The following is a 20,636-nucleotide window of genomic DNA, read 5'->3' as shown; positions in this document are numbered from 1 at the left end:
AAATAAAACTGTCAGATTAGTAACTGTTGTCACCGAATTAAAAAGGTTTAGTTGTGCTTTAAGAAGAATGAATAGAGTTGAGAGGCATACTGTACATAGAGGAGAGTCAAAATAAAAAGACTTAAAGCCCTGATTTGACATGAAGTGATTATGTGGCCACGCAGTGAATTGTTTTTAAAAAAGTGGGGAGAGATGGGAGAGTTTTGTTATTTGTAGATGTTGTCTACCTTTTTGTTGGTTGGAGGTTTTTTTGCTTAGTCTGCAAGGTTAGTTGTTTGTATTTTGTGTTTCTGCTGGTACTACATTAGCTAAGAACAGGGAGTGACAGCAGCTGTGTAAGCTGAGAACAACTCCAAACACTCACTCACTTGCTGAAGTGTGAGCTAAGCCAAGAAGCGTGGAGGGAAAGAACCAGTAACCCAAAACTTGAGCAGTACTAGTTCAGGTAGAGTAACACTAGGATTAAGATGGATGGGTTTAAATTAGTTCCACTTCAGTAAATAAACTGAAAATTTATATGGCTTACTGGCGACATGGGAATATAAAACTTTTGTGTATACAGTGCAGATCATTACCACTGGAAGCAGCAAGTCAGATGGCACAAGTATTTCCAGAAGGAGAAGGAGATATGATTTAAACCTTCCATTAACTTGCACAATTTGGTTGCAAAGAATGCTGTGGATGAAATTCGTGTTTCTTTGTGGCTCTATAATTGACAGAGATTTTTGGAAATGAGCATGTGTTCGGTTTTCCACCCCTTTTGTGCAGGGGTAAGGAATTGTTTGTTCAGTTATCTTTCTTGTTTGTAACTTGCATATATAAGCTCTTCTCTGTGAACAAGGGATGTTGTGCTATAACAGCGCATCACTCTTAGGAAGTGGGGAACGGATGATATGGCATTCATTGTCCACGTGCTGAGTATGCAAAAACTGTGGTAACAACTGAGATGGTCTTCCATATACTTGAGAGCTGATGAGATCTAAGGTGCTGTGAAACATCAGTTGAAGAGAATATTTTGAGACCTTCAGCAGCAGCCTTCCAAAAACCTTTCACGATGTGCAGATGTTCTTTTTCACAAACATGACGTGATCAGACCTTAAGTAGTTTTCCCCAGGTATCAGTATGGTTCCAAGTGATCACAGATCATGGTTTTCTTTTTCCAAAATGCGTAGGTTTTCAGTTATTGAAGTAGAACTATTGTAAAGAAAATGGAGATAATTTAGATGAATCTTGTTTTCTTGTAGGAAGATGTCTGGGCACCTAGAAGTTTACTTAATTTAGCAAAACTGCTAAGGATATAATTAAAACGGAAAGTGTTTAAGCACCAATTGCAATGTAACTCTAACCTTAAAAAGTCTTTATCATACAGTGTATATATAGAAAAGACATGTTCAATTCTGCTACATAGTTAATGTAGCATTTTTATGCAGTATTAATAAGTGAAAAATACATTAACATTTGCATTTTTTATCCTTCAGGGTTGACTTTAATTACAATGTTTTAGTTGTTAATAAAAGTGAATTATCTTTTAACATTCTAAGTCAGTTCTGTGAGGTCTCAGAGAAATTTCAGATACTATATGACCAACCTTGTCATGTCATTAAGGTCTTAAATTTTGTTCGTTTAGTCACAGTTGTCATATGATTCTTAAGTTATCCAAACTTGACACGTTTAACATTTGTGCAGCTAGTAAAGGATGTCATCAAGTTTTTGCTGCAAGAATAGATTTGGTGGGAGAGAATTGCTGTGTGAGCTATTTAAAGAGTAAATGAGGAAGAATCTTAATTTTAAAAAGACCTTTCCTTCTTAGCTATTTTTTTCTTTAAGTTTCTTGAATCTATATACCACTCAGCACTCAGGAGATGGTTGCATATTATTTACTGAATATTTAACAGCTGTAATCTTTTAGACTGCACACAGTATTATTTTTAATTGCTTTTTTTCCCTCTAGGCATTATTTAGTATTTCATGGTCTGTCTCTCTTTTAGGGTGAACATATTAAAAATTTCCTTTAAAAGGAAAAAGTTTTTTATACAACAACGGCAAAAACATGTAAGTAGTCATTTCACTTTGTTTTGTTTAAATGGTTATGTTCAAATTTTTGGCCTTAAAATATAGACAACAGAGGGCTGGACCTGTCGGTGCTATGTTATGATAACTTGCCTTTGAAATTCTGTTTGGTTAATTTGCCCTTGCTATCGTGGTCCTTTTTATGCTTATTCTGTTTCCCATTTTTGTTTCCTTTCCAACATGGAGTACTTCAACCTTCAGTCTGTTGGACCATGTCTTTTTAACGCAGGTTTATTTTCCCCTGCAGACTTGGGGGAAACACAGATGCTCATCCTCTCTAGGTTTAATAATCTAGCATTTTTCTTGCAAGTAACTGCTGCTCTTTTCTTGGCTCACTGTGCCCTGTAGAGCACCTTATGACAGTGAATCTGCTGAACAGCTGCTTATCCTATCTGGGAGGACTTTGTGAGGTCCCTTCTGGTTTTGGGACTCAGAATGCTGGGAGGAAGGAAGGTACCCGGAGGAAAGGGGAGCTCTGCTGCTGAAGGATGTGAGATTGGGAAGGGGGATAGTACATAACCTAGTGAACACTAGAGATTTGCTAGAGAAGTCTTTTTTTTTTTATTGATTGATTGATTTTGCGGTGGTTGTTTTTACCCCAAAAGGGGAGCATTTTCTTTTTTTTTTTTTTTTTTTTTTTTTTTTTTTTTTTTTTTTCCCTAGCTTAGGTATCTTGAAAACTTAAGGAGTGTGAATGCATGTACACATTCCTAAGTGTCAGGGCTCCTGTTTAAAGAGAGTTGAAATATAGAGTTATTGTTGCTGCACTAATGCGTGGATGTAGGCGGGGTGTACAAACAATAGTATTTTGTCTTTTGGGTGTCATTACCTACCAGCGAAGGGTCTGGAGTTTTTTGCAAACCATATGTTTCTAAATATATTATTTATATGTAAATTTATTTCAGTGTGTTCAAATATATTTCACTGTATAAAGAAATGAGTTGAGTGAGTAGCAAGTCACCACTTGTGAGTTGAATTGTATTATGTGATGTATTTGTATTACATGTACAGGTATTACTTTCTAGATTTGAGAACTAAAAATTCACTGATTAGTAGTGTTAAATTCTAGGTATTTTTCTTTATATGCACACGTTTTAAAGACTTTGTCAAACTGAAATTCTCTTTCTGGAGACCAGTGTCACCTTTGAAAAGAGCAGCGTTTTTTTGAAGTTTGATCATTTGAACTTTTGTTAAATGATGACAGGTCAAGGACCTTAATTTTTTTTTAAACTAATCTCCTCTTAGGTAATCATAGTTCTTTACTTTATAACACATTGAGATTACAGTAATGCATACCATGTCCTGCTTAAAATTCTACAGCACTGTAGGAAAAGTAAGGTCAGCCACATGACCTTTCATTTTTTCTCAGTAAATATGAAAAAGCAGACCAGGTGTGCTATTAAGTCTGTAGATACAGTCATCCTTGTCAATTATCCTCCTTTGCTTGAAATGTAGGGCAGCAGTCTACATCCTTGCAGTCCTTTAATGGTACTGCTTTGAACAGCCTGCTGTTGTAATGCAGTGGGAGCGAGGGGGCAGCTGGACTACTGTTGCTTTTCTCCTAAATGCTGGGTCGCTTGAGTGGTTTCTGAAGGCAAATGTCTGAGGCAGTGTCATCTTTTTCTTGGAAGTGCAGAAAGAAATAGTTAAATAGGGCTGTAAGGAAGGAAGACGGAAGAATGTGGGGAAAGCAGAGCAGATACTGCATATTAGTCGTCAAGTTTTAATTCAAGAAGGCAACAGTGCTATAACGTCTCAGAATTTTGCATGTCGTATGTAGCTTTCTTTCCAAAATTTACAGAAGTTCTTAAAGGCTATGGATTTGCAGTCATCTGGGATACGCCATGTTTCATTGATTTATCCTCCTCATTTTCCTTGCTCCTGTTTTTTTTCTTTCCTTATGCCACTGTTTTGAAGAATCAATTTACCTTCTCTCTCACTCTTCATTACTCACCTCCTCTTTTACCATCCCACTGCTTCAGTCTATTGATCAGCTACTTGATAGAAGTATGCAATATTTCTGTTTCTACTAAAGAGCTACATAAGGACCGGGAAGCAAGACTGATGAATCAGTGAATATCTGATGTTTTAAAAGCTCATGATACTTAGACTTAAAGGTGTAAGATTTATGGTAGGAATAGGAGCTGTGCTGATTTACAGACAACATTTTAAAGCTTCCAAAATGGAACTTTATGTCAAATGTGCTTATGTAATGCTTAAAAATAACTGCTCCTTTTTTTGCATTTTAGCATGTATTTTTACTTCCTATGCTGTAGACATTCCCAAATTCTCTGTGACTGTAATAGGCATTGAGTTCAGAGATGAGATGAGAGTTCTTCCTGATGTTCAAATAGCAAGACACTCATTTTAGCCATGGAGAGTTGTTCCCTTTGCCTTAATGGCCACAAATTTCTCTAATTCTCGCTTCTAGATAATGACTAAAAGAACATTCTCTAGGAACTCGCGTTGAGAAGGATGATAAGCACTAAATCCATGTATCCCACTAAAACACTTTTCATCTTATAAAATAGTGCATCGATTTAATGGCATGACTTGCAAGGTGGCCTGTTAGTGATCCAGAAGGCATAGTTAATAACATATATTTTTTTAATTAAAAAACTGACTATATTTTTCTAAAACTTCTTAAAAGTATTCATCCCAGTATTTGTCTATATTTAAATTCGCAGCCCACTTAAAAATATTTGGGAAGATTCTGTGTCAACAGTTGGGATAAATGCACTTGTGACCAAGATTCGGTACTCTTTTCAAGCCTAAATTTAAACATGGAAAACTAGGTGTACTTAATTTCTTATCTTTACACAATGGCTTTTCAGTATAATTGAGATGTTCAGATAAACTAATTTTTATGCTTATTGAAAGACCAGTGCTCTAGACCAAAAAAAAAATAACCCTGAATATTTCCTTTAATTTGTTATATAGAACACTTTAAGAGGTATTTAGCCAACAGAGTAGGTTAGAAATGCTCTTTGTCATTAAAGCTTTAAGTGCCATGTGCTTTTTATCTTGCAAGAAATTCTGAGTTAAAATTTCACAGTGCCTGCACACATTATCTTGTATAAGCTAATTAGAAGTAACTGTGGTGCGCTGATGAAGATGAATTGGTTCCAGCATGCTTGAGGGTCAAAGAGAGAACCCTACTTAAAAAATAAAATAAAAATGTTGCTTGTTTTAATAGATATAGGAAGAACATGCCTGATAGATTACAATCAGTTAAACACTTTGTAATGCCTAAGCGGAATTAAGGGGCAAACCCTTTTTAGCTTTTTCTTGTGATTCTCATTGTTTGTTGGTTTTTGTTTCGTTTACAAAATAGAGAATCTGTAAGTGAAGTCATTGCAGTAGCTCAAGTGTTTGCACCATGTGGTATTGATCTCTGATACCTGACATTTTACAAATGTTACAGAGAAAGAAAAAGAATACAAGGAAAATCATTTGATTATCCCAGCCAAAATGGTCTGTAGTTCCATTTTGTTGTTTGTTTGTGAACACACAAAAGGACCATGCAACTAGAAATTAGGATGTTGTCCAGATGGGACACTGATTTATTGCTGGAGTGTGTGAGAAAGAGTTTTATTAGGTCTCCAAGTCATTTAATAAAGAGGCTTTGCAACCCAAATCCTGACGTCCTCCAAAGTATGAACTAGAAAGAGAGCTTTACCGACATGACTACCTGCCTAATTATATGTTGTGATGTCAAAATTCAGTCATAATTTAGAATAAATAGTTGCAAAGAATAAACGATGAAGTTGCAAGCTTGCTTTATTTTTTTCACTGAAGTGCTGAGATCTGATAGCAGTGAACTCAGGTCTCCCCTTATCTTGCTTATTACACATACCTTTCTCCTCCGTGCTTTACTCTTTGTTCTGCTTTGTTTGTGTTAATAATTGCATTAACTAGCCAAAGCTGTAGCTTGTGCAAAACTTTCTGGAGCACTGAGACCTGCAATAGTTCAACAAGTGCTATAGTTGTCCAGCGCATAAGTGTGGGTGGTACAATTGTGTTACACCTGTGTACCACTGAGCACTGAAATTGCAAGTTTTCATGGGGAGACGCAAGCTTTCCATTCTGCTTCCTTTTGATCTCCTTATTTTGACCTTGTGTTATCATCCAGAAAACAGGATTGGATTTGAAAAGCAGTAGCAGCACCTCTAGTCTTTCAATTGCTTTCCTTTCCCCAGAAGGTATCACTGTTAACATCTTTAGTATCTTCTAAAAGAATATAAGGCAGATGCTTTTTGCGTTCTAGCTCTTGAAACAACATTTATATGAAGTCTTATGTGAACAGTTTGAATTCAAAGATAATTTTTTTTCCTTTCTACATTGCACACTTAATAAGATGGTTAAGAGTTTTCTTTGTCATAAGAGGTCAAGATCTGACTGGAAATCTGAAAATCTGTTCAGCTGTTTAGTATTACACTTGTATATGCAAAACCTCTGGCACTCTAGACTTAAATATTTCATTAACATTGTAATGATCAGGAACTGATTATTAATAATTTTAATATTGCTTACACTTTTAAAACGTTCACTGTGGAATTTAGAATTTTATATACTCACAGGGCTGTTTCATACATCTCCAGCTCAAAGTCTACTGTATGATGAATTTTTGTTTTCCTAAATGTAATTCACTTATTTAGGCTAAAAGTAATTTCATTGTTATTTATATGATAAGTTTATAACCTTGTTTGCTCTGTTTGATTTGCTTCTGTGTATTGAAACATAAATTTTCTTACATTACAGAACGAGTCCAGAGAGCATATTGTTGCCTTCAACATGTTAAATTACAGAGCATGCAAAAATCTTTGGAAGTCTTGTGTAGAGCATCACACATTTTTTCAGGCAAAGAAGTCGCTACCTCATGAAAAAAAGATATTGTCACATTATTGGACTCTGGGTTCTAGAAATCCAGCAAAGTAAGTATTGTGTGAAAGCATGTGTTACACTGTAAATGGGAAAGGGAGGATTTGTGTCAGAGATAGCTGAAGTTGGAGTTGCAGAGCTCAGTTCTGCTTACCGCTGCATTGGTCTTTGTAAACTGTTGGATAAATTATGTATCTTTGTTTTCCTTTTTTTCCCCAACATGTTTTCATTACAACAGAATATTCATAAAAAGTTATTTGAATATAAGTATGTTTTACTGGTATTTTTTCAACTTGCCTTTTCAGTTTAAGGGATAAAAACACTTGAAAGTAAATATGTAATGTGGCTAATGATCCAATAAGACAGTTTGCAGAACAGATTTGTTTTGAACTGTTTACTCCTTAATGTTATATACACAGTTTAATATGTTAGTACCATGCTCTTCAGAAATTGCCCTAATTGAGTACCAGGATGCCAGTTAGTGACATGGAGATGAATATATTTTCCCCATCCAAACATTGAAGATATCACTGTCATGACACTTCTTATCATTTGTTTGCTTTCTTGACTTCTGCTAGTCATTGAGCTGGTGGTTTCATAGCGGTGTCTCAAATCTAGTTCCTGAAAAGTCGTACTTCAAAGCCTGTCATTTTGCTCCATGAAGTTAGGATTGACTCTTCCCACATGCACTATGTGGGCTGGAAGTTTTATGTCATTATCCTCTATGAGGATAATGGTTTTGGGGAGTTCTGTAGTTCTTTGGTTATCTGTACTCTATGTAGACTTTCTGAAAAGCTGCTTGTTTTGATGTTTTTTGGAGAAGTGTTTTAATTTTCTTTATTTTTGCATTTTTCTTTATTTTATTTATTATTCGATTAACTGTTGTTCCTTTTATTTAATTTGTCTGATTATCTTTTTCATATTTGGGCATAGATTCAACTTCTAACTGATGTCATTATGCTTCAAGTAGCTTCCCAGACTTTGTGGCTGGCTTTTCATATTCCCATGTCTCTTTCAATACTGCAGAAATTTGTACCAAGGGGACTAGCATTGCCTGTAAATTAGGGCAGTAAAGCCACAAGGGTTGTCCAGCCACAAGAATGCTCATAAAATTCTATTTTCCACTGGAGTGGAATTTCCATATTTTAACCTAGTAGTAGATCATACTTTAACCTAAGTGTTTAAACATCTGTATTTTGAGAATTAGCTCCCTTATGGGTTGTTACGAACTTGTTCTTCGTATGGTGATGGTATTGAGGAGGTGACTTTCTCAAAGCTTTCTCTAATGGTTTATTCCTGTAATGAACATGTCAACCAATGTGGCTTCATTCTGGAAATGGTATATATGTATTGTTAAAGTGGTTCTGCTCTCAGTTAAGCCATTAGTGAATTGTTACCCTTTTTGAGTTTTAACAGCAAATGTCTATAATCTTTTGCCTATACTTGAATAGTTTTGTCAGACACTTGGTTTGGTGCCAATATAATATACCAAATTTCCTGTTTTCCCCTCCATCTTCTTGAACACAATTAGGTTAAAAATAACTCTCAGAGATAGTTATTTTTACCCAGGTTTTTAGTTAGCATTGCAGCAGGGATGAACAGTTTTATTGCCAAAAGTAAGGGACAGCAAATGGCTCTGTGATTATGAGGTATAAGCACAGGGGACTCTTTAAAACATGAATTATGAAATTGACTTTCAAAGCATATTTTATTTCATTGAATTTTCCTATGCAAAATAATTAACAGGTTTTTATTTTTGTTTCTTTTCAGGTCTGTAAACAGCCAGTACTGCAGAAAAGTCATAGGTGGGATGGTTTGGAACCCATCTATGAGGAGATCTTTATCTGTTGAGCATTTAGAGACCAAAAGCCTTCCTTCTCGATCCCCTCCTATTACCCCTAATTGGTAAAATCAAGTTTCAGCCTTTACTCTCCCTTCCAGCCTCCTACCTTTTCTAATTGTATGTATTCTAGCAGACTAGTTATGTAGTGCCTACATACATATTTAAATATGCTGTTATTTTGAGAATAGATATGATGACAGCAGAGGAGTGGATATCATTTACCTCCACATTAGCAAAGTTTTTGATACTGTCTGCAAAAATGTTCTATCCAAGTTATGACACTTTGTTCTGGATAGGTGGACAAACAGATTAAGAAAAAATGTGGGTGGGGTGGGGGTGGGGGGTTGGATGACTGCAATAGTTTTTACGCTACCTGAAGACTAGTAACAAGTGGAGTAACTACCTGGATATATTAACAGAAGCACAGATGGTAGATCAAGGAAGTGAGTTATCCCCATTTTGTTCAGCATTCACTAGACCTTCATCTAAAATGCTGCAACCAGTTTTGGGCCCACCAGTACGAACAGGAGTGAGCTCAGAAAAAGCCACCAGCCACCAAGACAGTTATGGGGCCAGAGCACTTCCTCTGTGAGGCTGAGGTTAGGTATTAGGAAGAAATTCTTTATTATGAGGGTGGTGAGGCACTGGAACAGGTTGCCCAGGGAAGCTGTTGATGTCTCACCCCTAGGAGGGTTCAAGGGCAGGCTGGACGGGGCTTTGGGCAGCCTGGTTTAGTGGAATGTGCCCCTTCCCATGGCAGGGGGGTTGGAACTAGCTGATCATTCAGGTCTCTTCCAACCCAAATCATTCTATGATTCTGTGATTATAACTTCAGTAAGTACAGGTAGCGTTTGGGGGACACAAGTGTACTGAACCTGGCAGCATATGATCACCTGGTATACCATAACATTTTTTTTTAAACCGATATATCCACTGTTTAAGATGAGACCTGTATACCTAACATGAAGACTTTAGGACATAGATTGCAGTAGGATGGAAATCATCTTGAAAGAGTTCTACGCACTATTCGATTACAATCTACCTACTTGTGTTCACATTCCTTTTTTTAAGGCGGAGTCCTAGACTACGTCATGAAATTCGTAAACCACGACACTCATCTGTAGATAACCTTACAAACGAGATTACCTATATTACTGAGACAGAGGATGTTTTTTATACATATAAGGGCTCTCCAACATCAAAAGACAGCGATTCGGAGTTCTCTCAGAACCGTACTCCACAGAGGAGGTAAGAACTTCAGCAAACAATTCATTGCCTATTTTGATTTAAAACCAAACCAAAACAGCTTTAGCACAAAACAGTCATAAGTTATAATATTAAAATTCTCAGTAGCTGAGTTCTCAGTAAAATTAAAGAAGACATGCCTGTTCATACCTGTAATATCCCATTTCCTAGTAGCTTCTACAGTCCTTTCTCACCTGTTATAAACTTTCTTTTCTTTTGGGGAACCTTTACTAAACTCTTAAGAGTTGATTTATGTTCCCCATTATCAGTTCCAGCTGAGCTGAGAGACTTACTGTATTTGATTAAACATGCGGACATAATACTAGCAGTCATCCATCTTTTTCTATCTCAGAGGAACTGTAGGAACTGTAGATTGCCTCTCTGAAGGCAGTCTCTTCACCTTCAGCTACTTTGCTCTGTGTCAATTGTTCTCCCTTGTGGCAGTCTAACCACTGCTAGGTTTACTTACAGGGCTTGAAGCTCCTATCTTTGCACAGTGATTATTTGTTTGCTTATATATTTAACGTATGGCTTTCCTATTATGGAGGCTTTTCTTCATGAGTAACTTCATATTAATGCAGTATTAACTTAAAAAAAATAATAAATGTATCAAGTCATTGATCGGTCAATTTCAGAAAGAAGACAGAGCTACTTTGCAACTTTCAGATGGGAGAATACCGTGCATTAAAATGCAGCTTCATTTATAGTGTTACAAAAGGAAAACCGTTGCTGGTGGCCCCTTATAACTCAAAGGCGTGATGTATTTTGAGCAGCAATGTATTAATGCAAGTTGAGAGGAATAACCTATCTCTTTGATAGTGTGCAGCCATTAGCTGTGGCTGTAAACCCTGGACGTACGCTATTTTCTTCATATTTGAAGACAACATTATTGTTACTACATTATAGTAGAGAGGTTTCTGTGAAAGAACTGAAAATTTAACGTGTTGTATGCATATTTGGAGCTTGTCACTGTAGTCTTTGAAAATATTTTTCTGTTTTTCTTACTGGAAGTCAGAGGAACCGTAGTACTAGTAGTATCAGTAATAGCCATAATATATGTGATGCATCTAGATGTTACGAACAGTCATAGATATGAAGCCACATCTTTCCCGTGTTCTTGTACAGGCAGATTATACACTTGCAGAAGTAGTTTTCAAATAAGTCAATGAGAGGAAGATCATATGTCAAGATGATGAGTATAGTAGTGTAGACAAAAAAAAAAACCATATTGCCACTCTGTGTACTGTGACTAGTAAATTGTCCTGCCTTCATCATTCTTGTTGTTTTTGTTGTTTTTTTCTTCAATTTTCTTTTTACTTTTCTTCATCTGCATTTTTTCTCCTTCCTGTTTCACCTTTCCTATGTCTACAGAGAGTGGAGGGGAAAGCCTGTTTTTGATGGTATTTCTCCCAGTGAAAATAAGGCATTCTAAATTTGAAAATAGCATACTGATTTCTTTTCTGAACAGTGAAAGATTCTGCTATATCACTCACTCTGGAGAAAATTATGTTACAGAAAACTAGGTTTATATGAATTAATAAGTTATTCCCAACATATTCTTTGTTTCTTTGGAATATTTATAGTATTTGATACTATGCAGAACTGAAAAAATGCTTGCCTAAATTTGATGAACTGTTAGGCTTTTGTGAAATAAAATGGGCATTAATACCTCAAAAATTGAGGTCAAATATACAGTAACCAGACAAATCAAAAAATGTTTCTTCTCTACACTGAAATTTTCAACAGCTTATATTAGTCCACATTCCAACTTTTATTTTTATATGTTCTTACTTTAGCCATTACTTGCCTCACTCCATTTGTTGAAAGATAAAAAATAAAATTAAGTCTATATGTGTGGACAAACCTTTCTTTCTCTGAGTGCTTTATTGAAAGAGCTATCTACCAGCTAAATCTGCTTTATAAGAAGAAAAGGTTAACTAAAAAAGGGTAGGTTTAGATTAGATATAAGGAAGAAATTCTTTACTCTGAGGGTGGTGAGGCAGTAGCACAGGCTGCCCAGAGAAGCTGTGGATGTCCCATCCCTGGAAGTGCTCAAGGCCAGGTTAGATGGGGCTTGGAGCAACCTGATCTAGTGGGAGGTGTTCCTGCCCATGGCACAGGGTTTGGAACCAGATGATCTTTCAGGTCTCTTCCAACCCAAGCCATTCTATGAACTTGCATTTCTTTAGTATTAAGTATAGAAAAACATTTGTCCTGGACTTTTGCCACAGTTCAGGAATATTTAGTTATTAACTAGCAAACACCTTGCAGTGTACTGATAAATCTTTTGAAGCTGTCTTGCCTATTTTTGCTGTGTTTGTATTTAGTAGATTTGAATTGACATGATTGAAACATGCTTTGGAAAAATACTGAAACTGAAAATCTGTCATCTCTTTTCTTGTAGAGGAGGGCCAAGAGTAGCTTCTTATAGTCCTGCCATTGTCTTTAGAGGGCTCATTTTTCTCCCTACCTGCAGTCTCATGTTGTCAAAAAAAAGGTGTTAGTTAATACTGATTATAAATGATGAATATGTTTGATGTGAAGAAATAATCCAAAACAATGTGGAGAGTTACTAGCAAGCAACTGTAAGACAGTGATTTTTAATCACTAAATTGTTAGATCTGGGACCTTGAATCTTAATCATATAGCTGCCTTTTTTATTATTAAATATGTTTGCATAAGTTTCATTCACTATCTGAAGCTCAAGACTGTTCAAGATGCAATTAGCACAGCATATAGCTACTTAGTTTTCAAACCGCTGTGAGCATTTTAGGGGTAGGGGGAATGGCAGATAGTTTTTGCTCGTTTTTACTTCAGACCCTGGGTAATGTTTTAAGTCCTTTTCCTCAAGACAGAATTGCCTTCAAACTGTTCTGTTTGCTTTTTTGGGACACATTTATAGATAAAACTTGTGTATCGAGACTTATTGTGTACTTAATCCTTCCAAGGCATGTTTGGAATCTTGGTGGACATTGGAGTTGCAGAAGATAATGTTGCTGTCAGAGTGTATAAACATGCTCTAATTTCCCTATAAACCTTTTTTTCCTCCTGACAGTACCAAGTATAACTATTTTAATCGATTTTTCCTTGTTGTATTTAATCATTTAAGGGTGATTTAAGGGTCTTAATCAGTCATGTTCTATTTTGTTTCTAAAAACCAGTACACAAATTAGAAGAGGAATTATGGGGAACAGTTCTTAGTTTAGAAGACTTGAAACATGTCAATTATTAATATTATCTTCAATTTCTTCTTCCACTTATTAAATATATTGTACTGTATCAACGTGTCAACACCTAGAACGGTTTCCTGTTAAATAATTAAAATAACCATGCTGGAGATGAGGGATATTTTTTCATTTATTATATTGTTTCCCTGAAGAACACAGCGGTTGTTTTAAGAATGTATTTTGAGTGAACGTTCGACTTTCTAAATACAATTTGAGGAATATCCTACAGGCTGTGGCTGAAAAAAAAGACAAAAATTAGAGCGAACTGTGAACATAGGCAAACTACAGAAAACCAGGGCAAGCTTGTCTTTTGTTTTGTACTGGTGTAGCTAGACTGCTCCTGCTACCCAAATTATCTAAGGTACTATCATATTCAAGTACAATTTGAGGCTGAACCATAGACAAAAGAAGCATTTTTTCTCTCAGATTAGAGTCTGCAGAAAAGATTGGAGCTATTACATATGTATTATAGACAAAAAATTGCTCTAATCCCAAATGAACATATATTAAAGAGAGCTTTATTCACAGGGAATGAATAGGTTTGCTTTTCCAAGCCAAGCCATCTCAAATCACAGCTGCATACAAAACCTGTCATTAAAGACAGTGCTGAAGAGGACTTCAGGAAGACTTTTGTTTAGTCCAGGGCTTCCTAGCCTTTGTGAAGAAAACTTCCCTGTCAGTTTTTTCTCCTCTTGCTTGCTGTGCTGCTGTCCGTCTCATCTGACTACTGCTGCCACTGAAAAGTTAACACTGATGCATGCATGGAGTCTACAATGACACTTCCCAAGTCTAATAGGTTGCTTTGTTGTTATACCACACTTTTATCATTGCTGTGCCTCACCAGTTCAGAACAGGTAATTTAGTCTATCTTCTGACTATATCTTTACTAACTATATTCACTATATTTTATCTTATGCCTGCATGCACATATGCATTACTACTATTATTTTGTTTTTCAAATGATTTCAAGAATAATACTAAAGTAAAACATACTATTTAGTAAGTGCACTTGTTTGGTAACTGTTTTTCAGTTAAAATTAGCTTTCCCTAGTCTTGACTTGAGCTTCCCTGAAGGTGTTTTGCTCTTCTTGAAAGATTTGCATTTTCTTCATTGAAGCACTGCTGCTACTGACTTGCTGCACATCTCATTTTAAGCAAGATAGAAAATCTGTTTTTGCTTTGTTAGGTTACATATCTTCAGAAGTCCTTAAACATTAAGGTATACATTAGGGAAGAGTTATGAATATGAAGGCTTATGGCATTCCTTTAAGATAGAAAATAAATTATATGGATTTATTATTTCTAAGGTCTGCTGAAAAGCTGCTTTAATGTGTTTTTATTTTTTTTTTCCCTGAAACTGTTTGTGTCATACCAGCAGGCTACCTGACATGAAACTATCCTGATGGGTTGATTTGTGAAATGGGGAATCTTGCCTTTGGGAAAAAATGTTTGTGATAGATCTATATTACAACTAGTTATTTCTAAAGGCAGGCTGATGGAGTTGTGCAGGGAATTCTTTTCAATTGCACTTTTCTTTTTTTTAAACCTGCTATGTACCTGAAGATTATCATTGTTGCAGTCTTTCTTCATAAGGGTACCCTTGCAGCTTCCAAATTTGAAATGAGGAAAACCTCTCTGGTGGAGAAGAACAAATTATTACCCATTTGTCTTTCTGTGACATTAACACAATCTCTATGCTGCTGTGTCATTTGAGGACAAGAGGCTATGGTAAAAATTAAGTAGTCTTATTGAATTATGTGGTGTTGTTTCAAGACCGTGTTAGGATATTCCAAAATACCTTCAATTTTATTAGTAACCTTCAAATCTAAGTATTTAGTTGGAGCAATAGATTGATTACATTATGGAATCCTATAATCTAACATGCTTGATCTTTTATCAAGAAACTAATTTTTGTCTTGACACAGCACTGTCCGTCCCCGTGTAAAATCTGTTTCTCAGTATTGACATCTATTAAAAAAAAATAGTAGCTGATATATGGGAAATGTCAACTGAATATATATCATACCTAGTAGTTCATGTATAAGATCCTTCAAGGCTGATTTGGAAAAAACTGGCATATCCTTTGCCTTCTATTAAGTAAGAGAAAATTAAAATGACTAAAATGAGTTTGCTTGTTTCCTCATTTTGTAGATGTAAATGGTTCAGTAATACACATTTTAAACACTTTGTGATCTTGAAATCCTAATGGCCAGGGGTTGCCATAAAAAAAAAAAAAGTTTTTAACTGAGTAGTATTTAGGGAGCTTTGAACTTCATTTTTCCACATACTTTTCTTTTTTTTTTCTCCCTTTTTTTCTCCCTTCTTGCCCCCAACAGTATTATACTGGAATTGTTGGTGCCTTAGGTGTGACAGCAATGTTCACACTTCACAGTGAAATGAAAAATGAAAGGAAAAAAAAACTGTGAAAGCCACTGTTTTGTTGAATGTTCTTAACCTCAGAGGATCCATCTGTGGGAAGCTGCATGTTTTTCAGCCCATGACTATGAAATGGGAGGAGTATCCTCTACTCATGCCCGAGTAGTATATTTAAGTTTTTAATCCAGCTCTGTGGGAAGACCATGTCATTGTTACAAACACCCACGCTTCCTCCTTAACTGAATGTTGTATCATTAAAGTTAGCTGGTGTTTCTTTCAGAGATGGCAAGGCTCTAGAAGTGAAAGGTTAGTGAAACAAATGAAGTTTTTAGTGGTTCAGGGTAATGCTATTCATGTTACTTGTATGAGACCAGTTTGTCCTTTATGTGAGGAGCAGAGTTTCTTTGACCTTGCAAATTTGGGTTTAATGGCTTATTTTTTTTAATGTAATTATACCCCTACTATAGGTTTGTTAATGTAGTGTATAGATTGTTAATGTAGTTGTTGCATGCTCTTCTAAAGCTTCTTTCATGTTTTTGAATACACCTGAGTGCATGTTAGTAAGAACGTATAAATTCAACCACATGTACTAGGTGCTATTTTAAGGGAAAAAATAACTGAGTTATTGGCTTAGAAAAGACAAGTATCCCAATTAAGCTGTGTGGAGGGTGTTAGTTAAACTATTCAGATTTCCCTTGTTCCCTGTGTAATGAAATAAATCAAGGCTTTGGTCTGTTTGGTTTGGAACAGCAGACTGCATAGGAGCAACTGATTCAGGAGGGTTTTTTTTGAGTAGACTCTGGCCTAACAGAACAGCTTAGCTTCAAAATTCTGTTTAATCTGTATTTCAGAAAGAAGACTTGTAAAACATGTTTCAAAGAGACATTCAAACTCATTACAGTATAAGTCAGAAAAGCTGACAAATGAAGTCTTGTATAGATCTTGTAGTTATATTTAAAGACTTACTGTTGATTAATCAGCAAAATAAACCTGACTAATTATTCACAGATATGAGAAGAGGCAAAAGGTTGGAGTGAGGAGATCAGTCACATATTTAAATTATACTGCCAAAAGAGGTTTATTAAGAATGTGGAGTCAGCCTCTTCTTGGAGGCATGCAGCAAATATACATGTGAGGTGATAGACCCAAGTTACCCAAGGAAGTTCTGAAAAAACACATAGAAAATAAAATTCGTGCTGAGCTTGGTTTATTCTTCAAACATATTGACAGAAAAGTTGAGGTGTTTCTGTCCTCGGAGAAATTAAAATCTGAACAGACAAGGACCTGAGCACCCTTATCTAACTTGGTTTAGATGACCTCCCAGGCTCCTTTCCCACCTAAATTACTTCAATTCTATGATTCTACTTACTATAAATGGAACATATTCCTGCATGAGCTTTTTCCTTAGTTAAACATGCTTGCCAAAGCTATAAACCTCTTTAACTTACAATCTAAAACTATTCTTTGCTGGTGAGACAGAAAGTATAAAGGCTACAGTCCCAGAGTTGGAGAGGAAGGAAACAAAAGGTTGAACTAGTATGCAAAAGGAAATTCACTGACATTATGCTATGAATTTCTGGAAGTGCATATATGCTCGTAGTGTAAGTGTGATGTATCATCTGGCAAAGTTATTGCATTGAAAATAGATTTCCTGCACTTAGGCTGCATTTGGTCAATTCTTTCAGCTTAATGTTTTGATAAACTGTAGCCACTTAGTGAGATTTGGTAAACTTTCTATGGGAACACATCATTATTTTAACTAAGATGTTTATTTTGTATACAAAGTTTTTAAAGTGCTGCTGTTGATGAAAGTGCCCTTCAGATGTATCCAGCTAAGTTCCAGTAACTACTACCTTGGTAAAAAATTGCAAATAGTTTTAAAGAATTTAATTTAAAATGCTTTTTCCCTTGGTCCTTAATCATATACAACCATGTTTAATTCCTCATTGTTACAAATTCCCTGCACTTCACAAGTCTGTTGTCCTTTTCATGTACTTCAGTCTTTCTTAAGGAACTTTCTTAAGGAAGATGCCCTCCAAAACTAGGCAGTGGATCTCAGAACATTTCCGTTTCATTTCCCTTAACCTTGTCATTCCATCACTTACCATTTGCATCCTCTTCATCATTGCACTTGAACACTTTTCTGAAGCGTTTCTATTGACTAAGTTAATTAAATGGTTTACGGTTAGTAGACCAAGTGCAGAGGAACTGAAAGAATCCTTTCATTGGTAATGGAAGCAGCTTATCAATGTGGATGTTTGCAGCTTACAGAAAATCACTGAAAAACTCGTGTATACCATGAAGTCCACAAGTTTTCTCTGTAATGGCATTCAAATGTGCAGCACAAAGAATCCATGTGGCCTTGCACAGTTGTTCTGTTCACAGAAGTGCTGAATGTTAACTGTGCAAGTCATTCTGTATATAAACTTCTCTAAAAGGCAGCAAAACATGATGCTGTAAATATCTTCCAGTTAATTGGTTCATGAATAATAATCCTAGTTTAAATGGGGAGTCCTCATAAAAAAGATAATGGAAGTGCTGGCATATTCAGTCTCCCCACCCCTGCAGGTGTTAGGAAGAAAAGAAGCTTAAAGAACTTTAAGAACACTGCAAGGGCAAAACCTACAGATGTTTCCTTCAGTTGTTTGTAGAGAGGGAGTTTTGCTACAGTTCTATTGTTTCAGTTGTCCCTTTTCTCTTGGGGTTTGACTTGAGTCTATCATCATCAGTTCTCAGAATAGCAGAATTCTCTGGTAGGGCACACAACTGTAGGAAGGAGGGGTCTTTCCTTGAGGCTTGACACAAAAGGAGAGTTGGATTTTCACAGCAAAAAGTTTTATTGTAAAGATCATTGCTGACAGAGCAGTCCATAGTGAGTGAAGGATTGAAATAGCGTCTTTTTAGACATATTGTGGAGTAAGGAAGAGGAATCACTTGTAGTTTTCAAGTGTTGCTTGCATGTTAGCTGATCCAATGGAAAGTTTAATCTCCTTGCAAGGAAGGTCTCTCTTTCTTGATGAAAAGGTTGATTGGTTGGTCTGGTGAGTGTTCTCCGTTATTGACTTAAAATATAGTGCTTGTTGTATGTTGTGAAATAAGGAAGATAAGTTAGTAAAACGTGGGATACAGTATAGCCAGAAAAGATGATCTCAATATTCCTGTTCAAAGTACTTTGTCACGCTGGTGAATAATTAACTGCCAGAAGTAACATTTCATTGAGTTGCAAAGATAAAAATCTGCAGCTATAGCATGCTGTCCTGATAAGAACTTTATGAATGAATACACAGCACTGATGTATCTTGTAAGGGTTGGATTTGGTCATTTTCTAATCTAAATTTTTGGTTACCTTTTTATATTTTAAAAGGTTGCAGAATGATTCAGTAACTCCTTCAGATGGATATGTTTGAATTAAAGTACAATAATTCAACCGATAAACCTTCAGCAATATTACAAAGAATTTATATCCCACATTTAAGTCTCCAGATATTTTATTAAGATAATTGAGAATCTGCTGTGTGATTATATGAATGGAAGTGCAAGTTGTGTTTTTGTCTCAAATAACCTCACTGTCTTGCATTGGGGATGGGAGAGATATTATATTAAAACAGGGACATTGTATCAGAATTTTATGTTATGTAGGGTTTTTTTCTTTTGTAGGAGCTTTCAAATGTGTTTAACAACAGCTTGAACTCTACAAAGAATTTGTTAATAGAGCTGTATCTCTTCTGTGGCACAACGTAGAAAAATGCACAGCTTCATTGTTCTTTCCCTCAGAAGGAAATCAATTAGCTTAAACTAAAATAAATCCTGTGATTTTTTATTTTTAGCATGACTTCCAAAGGAAATAAGGCTTATGTCATCGCACTGCCTGTCTGTGTCCCTTCCCACTTTAGAAAGTCTGGACAACTGCAGTCACATCTAATGTGGGGATGGAGCTTTCAAAGATGCTTTGTTTTTTACAAGCTTAGTGAAAACTGGTGACTAGGTAGAAAAAAACTTGATGTAATCTTCTCTCATTGAGTAACTCCATTATGAGCTCAACAGTTGTCTGTACCTCTTAGATTGGCTGCTCAGGCAGCATGTGTGTGCATGGTGCCAAAGGATCTTTTGTACTGCTGGCAGTTAGGGAGTACAAATATTACTAGGATTGCAAACAGGAGAAGTGAAGGTACTTGTGGGAGAATGGGGTTGAATGTCAGTGGGATCTCAAAGGTGGGGCATGACTGCGGTAAAGAAAGAGGAACGATAGTGTTTAAAAAAAAAAAAATTACACACAACCCAAACTTCCACAAATTCTTATTGAATCAGGCTCAGCATCTTTGCCTCTCAAGGAAGAATTTGTTCATCTTATGGAATACACATAAGGAAACTGAACTAGAATGAAGTTTATATTTCTACTGTAGTTTTTGATGAAACATAGTAAATGAGTCTTAAGTTTATTTTAGAGAACAACATTTGAAAAATATAACTGTACTGTGAATTGCTTCCTGTAATTTGACAATTCAACTCTGCATCCAAACGAAACTGCTTGTTTTTACTTTTCCAGCGTGGAGTTATATTGCTTAGGCTTTTTTGCTTGCTACTTACTAAATTTGTAAAGCTCTGTTCTATCTGCCATAAAGACTGATTTGCAAGCACTTTTTTGGGGTAACCGTTACTTTCAAATTTATTCTAGTATCATACCTATTATTTTAATTGACTTAATATGGTTTAACTCACTGCTTCAGATGGTTTCTGATGAAGCTCCTCAATTGCTTTAGAAATCTCTTGGTTGTGGTTGTCCTCTGTAAAAAGCACAGTGAAATATGTTGCTGTACATGAGGAAGATATGCCTGGCACTTGAGAGCTGTCACAGGGCTTCCAAAATGGAAAGGGATTGACCAAAAATTCCTTGCTTGGAAGGGGGCCTGCTGTTTTTGAACCACACGGACATGGTAAGAGGCCGAAAAGCCAGATGGCTAAAGATGCTTGTATGGTCAGGTCTTCAGGCTTAG

General features: G+C 36.0%; 1 protein-coding gene across 6 annotated transcripts in view; it reads left to right on the top strand.

The window, feature by feature from the left end:
- PTPN3 (protein tyrosine phosphatase non-receptor type 3) overlaps positions 1–20,636 on the top strand; it is a 175,865-nt gene that overhangs the window by 111,260 nt on the left and 43,969 nt on the right. For all 6 annotated transcript variants that reach the window (XM_040549004.1, XM_040549003.1, XM_040549007.1 and 3 more), the window contains 4 exons: positions 1,989–2,052; positions 6,832–7,004; positions 8,722–8,856; positions 9,866–10,042. In XM_040549004.1, the coding sequence (XP_040404938.1) occupies positions 1,989–2,052; positions 6,832–7,004; positions 8,722–8,856; positions 9,866–10,042 (549 nt within the window). The remainder of the gene's footprint in view (positions 1–1,988; positions 2,053–6,831; positions 7,005–8,721; positions 8,857–9,865; positions 10,043–20,636) is intronic.

Source organism: Cygnus olor, chromosome 2, assembly GCF_009769625.2.
Source record: "Cygnus olor isolate bCygOlo1 chromosome 2, bCygOlo1.pri.v2, whole genome shotgun sequence".
Classification (NCBI taxonomy): domain Eukaryota; kingdom Metazoa; phylum Chordata; class Aves; order Anseriformes; family Anatidae; genus Cygnus; species Cygnus olor.
The sequence above is the reverse complement of the archived record's forward strand: the minus strand, read 5'-3'. Positions and strand labels throughout refer to the sequence as shown.